Below are 4,059 nucleotides of genomic sequence, written 5' to 3' on the forward strand. Positions count from 1 at the left end.
TTAAGAGAAGATATTGCATACTTTTTGCCACTTCCTTTGTCCTGCATATTTGACATCTTTGTTCCTCAAAAGCTATATAGGTAAAGGGATTTAGTGTGAAGATTAGAAGAGTGCAAAATTGGGACACCACTTTCAATGTCAAAGGAATGACTGGACTCATGTTGCATGTACATAAATATCAAAATCCCATAGAGCACTGTAGCCACTGTCCGGTGGGACCCACAGGTGGGAAAAGCCTTGTGTCTACCTTCAGCTGAGTTCATCCTGACAATGACTACCAGGATCACCAGGTAAGAACTATCAGAAGAAAAAAAAATTTTCAAATAAAAACTGGAAGATAAAAATCATCATTCAATTTTATGCATATTTGAGCAGAGCAAAGACAACAAAGGGAGACAGTGATAGTATAAATAACTGATGACGTGGCCACAGAAGCATATGTATTTTTTTTTGTCTGCCTTCTTTTAGCTGATGTGTTGTTATAGGTAGTTCTAGAGTGCTCATTCTCATGTCCGTGGACAGATACATTTTATGTATATACCACAAATCAGTTATTCATTGTGCTATAATCAAATGTTAGAATTGGGTAGCCCAAGTGGCTCTGTGATTTAGTGCCACCTTCGGCCCAGGGTGTGATCCTGGAGACCTGGGATGGAGTCCCGTGTCAGGCTTCCTAATGGAGCCTACTTCTTCCTCTGCCTGGGTCTGTGCCTATGTCTTTCATGAATAAATAAATAAAATCTAAAAAAAACAACAAATATTAGAATTGATCTGAATTTGCAGTTTTATGACGAGGGATATAAACATTCCATTTCATATGATGTTTTGATGAGCATGAAGCTTTCTTTTTTACACCGTTGCATTATAAAAAAATAAAATTTGGATTTTTGTAATGTATTTATGAAAGAGAGTCATTTATACTTTATAAAAAATATTGCCCTGATACACAGACACAATTTCCTGAAAGTGGTACTTAAAAATACCTCCTCCCTCGGCCTTCACATCCACACTATTATTTAATCGAGATCAGCTTAACCTTGGATGTGTTTTTATTTGAGTATATGCTTCACACTGAAATTTTTGAGTAGTAGGATACACATATTATCATTACTAAATACTACCTGATGAGTTTGCTGTGTTTATTTGACGTGCATTCCTATTAGAAAGCAAATACTTACAGTTGCTTAATATCCCTGTCTACATTCAGTATTTTCCATCATTTTCTTCACAGGTTCTTTTTTTTAATAATAAATTTATTTTTTATTGGTGTTCAATTTACCAACATACAGAATAACACCCAGTGCTCATCCCGTCAAGTGCCCCCCTCAGTGCCCGTCACCCTTTCACTCCCACCCCCGCCCTCCTCCCCTTCTACCACCCCTAGTTCGTTTCCCAGAGTTAGGAGTCTTTATGTTCTGTCTCCCTTTCTGATATTTCCCACACATTTCTTCTCCCTTCCCTTATATTCCCTTTCACTATTATTTATATTCCCCAAATGAACGAGAACATATAATGTTTGTCCTTCTCTGATTGACTTACTTCACTCAGCATAATACCCTCCAGTTCCATCCATGTTGGAGCAAATGGTGGGTATTTGTCGTTTCTAATGGCTGAGGAATATTCCATTGTACACATAGGCCACATCTTCTTTATCCATTCATCTTTCGATGGACACCGAGGCTCCTTCCACAGTTTGGCTATTGTGGACATTGCTGCTAGAAACATCGGGGTGCAGGTGTCCCGGCATTTCATTGCATCTGTATCTTTGGGGTAAATCCCCAGCAGTGCAATTGCTGGGTCGTAGGGCAGGTCTATTTTTAACTCTTTGAGGAACCTCCACACAGTTTTCCAGAGTGGCTGCACCAGTTCACATTCCCACCAACAGTGTAAGAGGGTTCTCTTTTCTCCACATCCTCTCCAACATTTGTGGTTTCCTGCCTTGTTAATTTTCCCCATTCTCACTGGTGTGAGGTGGTATCTCATTGTGGTTTTGATTTGTATTTCCCTGATGGCAAGTGATGCGGAGCATTTTCTCATGTGCATGTTGGCCATGTCTATGTCTTCCTCTGTGAGATTTCTCTTCATGTCTTTTGCCCATTTCATGATTGGATTGTTTGTTTCTTTGGTGTTGAGTTTAATAAGTTCTTTATAGATCTTGGAAACTAGCCCTTTATCTGATACGTCATTTGCAAATGTCTTCTCCCATTCTGTAGGGTGTTTTTTAGTTTTGTTGACTGTATCCTTTGTGGTGCAAAAACTTCTTATCTTGATGAAGTCCCAATAAGCATACACAGGCTCACATATCAACACGTAACAGACTGAGATGCAACCCACCACAATGGGATAAAGTTAAAGTGTTAGTTCTTAAGGCAGACATTGTTGATTATTCATTGATGTGCATATTCCTTACACAAAGAACATTAAATTCCATCTTCTCTGTGCCATATGCCAGTATGGTGGGCATATTTATTTCATATTTAATAAAAGACAATAAAATATGAAAAAAGATTATCAGGGCATGATGTATTTTAAAGAAAACAAACAAAGCAAACCAAAACTTGCCTTCAGTTGCAAAATAAGTACTTGGTAATATGGGAACAGTGGTCTGGACTTGTCTTAGCACTTAAACCAAAGCTGGCATGAGAAGAATGATCACTACTGGAATACCTATGAGTCGAAAACAGGAAAAGCATTTCTAGCTTTCCACGACTTCTACACATTACTCCTTTCTAAGGCCAATGACATGTCCTAAACAGAAGTCTGTAACCTATTTTATTACAGGTATTGCCTATATTGAACTCTACATTGGCGGTTTATGCAGGTTTTTCCATATTCTATGCAGAGCACCTTTTACCTCTTTGTTCCTTAGGCTGTAGATCATGGGATTCAGCATAGGGATTATCAAAGTGTAAAATATAGAGGCGATTTTATCAGTATCAAAGGAATGACTGGATTTGGGCTGCACGTACATGAAGAAGAGAGTGACATACAATACAACAACCACTGTCAGGTGGGATCCACAGGTGGAGAAGGCCTTGTGCCTGCCCTCTGCAGAGTTCATGCTAAGGATGGCCATAAGGATGAGGATGTAGGACACAAGCACTATGAGAAGGGAGGAAATCAAATTAAATGCTGAAAAGATCAGTATTATCAACTCAATGTCACGTGTGCTTGAACACAGCAATGTTAACAAGGGAAGACTATCACAGTAAAAATGTCTAATGACATTATGTCCACAGAAGGATGCCATAAAAATCTTGATGGTGATTATCAGAGAGAGACAGGCACTGTAGACATAAGGGATTGTTATCAGCCCCCAGCACACCCTTTGTGACATAACAGTGGTGTAAAGCAGAGGGTTACAGATGGCCACATAGCGGTCATAGGCCATTGCTGACAGAATGAACAGCTCACTGATGATGAACAAGATGAAGAAAGCCAGCTGGGCAGCACACCAGTTATAGGGGATCGTATTTTGATCAGCTACTAAATTTACTAACATTTTGGGTGCCACAGCTGATGAGTAGCCAAGATCAATGAAAGCCAGGTGTCTGAGGAAGAAGTACATGGGTGTTTGGAGCCTGGAGTCCACCTTGGTGAGGATGATCATGCCCAGGTTGCCCACCACTGAAACTGTGTAGATGATGAGGAAAAGCCCAAAGAAGGGAGCCTGCAGCTCAGGATGGTCGGTGATTCCCATTAGAATGAATTCTGTTAGCACTGTTAGATTTTGTTCATCCAGGCCATTAAGTGAAATTGCTGTGGGAACAACCATCACAAGAGTCATTGGGATTCAGGAGACAACATCTGTGGATCAGATTGGTCCAATTTTTCAATTTTTTCGATCGGTTAATTTAAAATAGGACTCATCTCGACACTGAATCTGGAACCAAAAAAGGAGGTGTTACAACTTAAGATATACAGTAGTCAGTTTATTTATTTGTGCTGTTTGCTGGCTATTGTTACTAAGTCACTATCATCCATTTATGGTCTGTCAACAGGTATCATTAGACACATTTGGTCTTAAGTGGTAATCCTGATAGCTTTTTAGATATGCTT

The 4,059-nt window shown here is 39.5% G+C and overlaps 1 protein-coding gene across 1 annotated transcript; it reads right to left on the minus strand.

Moving 5' to 3' along the window:
* On the minus strand, positions 1–3,787 carry LOC129514901 (olfactory receptor 8K3-like). Its single transcript, XM_055333590.1, has 2 exons — positions 2,839–3,787; positions 1–38 (listed from the first exon to the last, which is right to left on the minus strand). The coding sequence occupies exons 1-2, from the start codon at positions 3,785–3,787 to the stop codon at positions 1–3; spliced, it is 987 nt and encodes a 328-aa protein (XP_055189565.1).
* Between the last annotated feature and the right edge of the window lie 272 nt (positions 3,788–4,059).

The sequence above is a fragment of the Nyctereutes procyonoides genome, unplaced genomic scaffold, assembly GCF_905146905.1.
Source record: "Nyctereutes procyonoides isolate TBG_1078 unplaced genomic scaffold, NYPRO_anot_genome, whole genome shotgun sequence".
Taxonomy (NCBI): domain Eukaryota; kingdom Metazoa; phylum Chordata; class Mammalia; order Carnivora; family Canidae; genus Nyctereutes; species Nyctereutes procyonoides.

Bases quoted from the DNA above. Each gene is read 5' to 3' on its own strand.
- LOC129514901 (XM_055333590.1), bottom strand. From the start codon at position 3,787: ATGACTCTTGTGATGGTTGTTCCCACAGCAATTTCACTTAATGGCCTG. The intron at 39-2,838 runs ATAGAATATGGA...AATATGCAGGAC, and splicing joins AGAGGTAAAAGGTGCTCTGC to AAAGGAAGTGGCAAAAAGTA.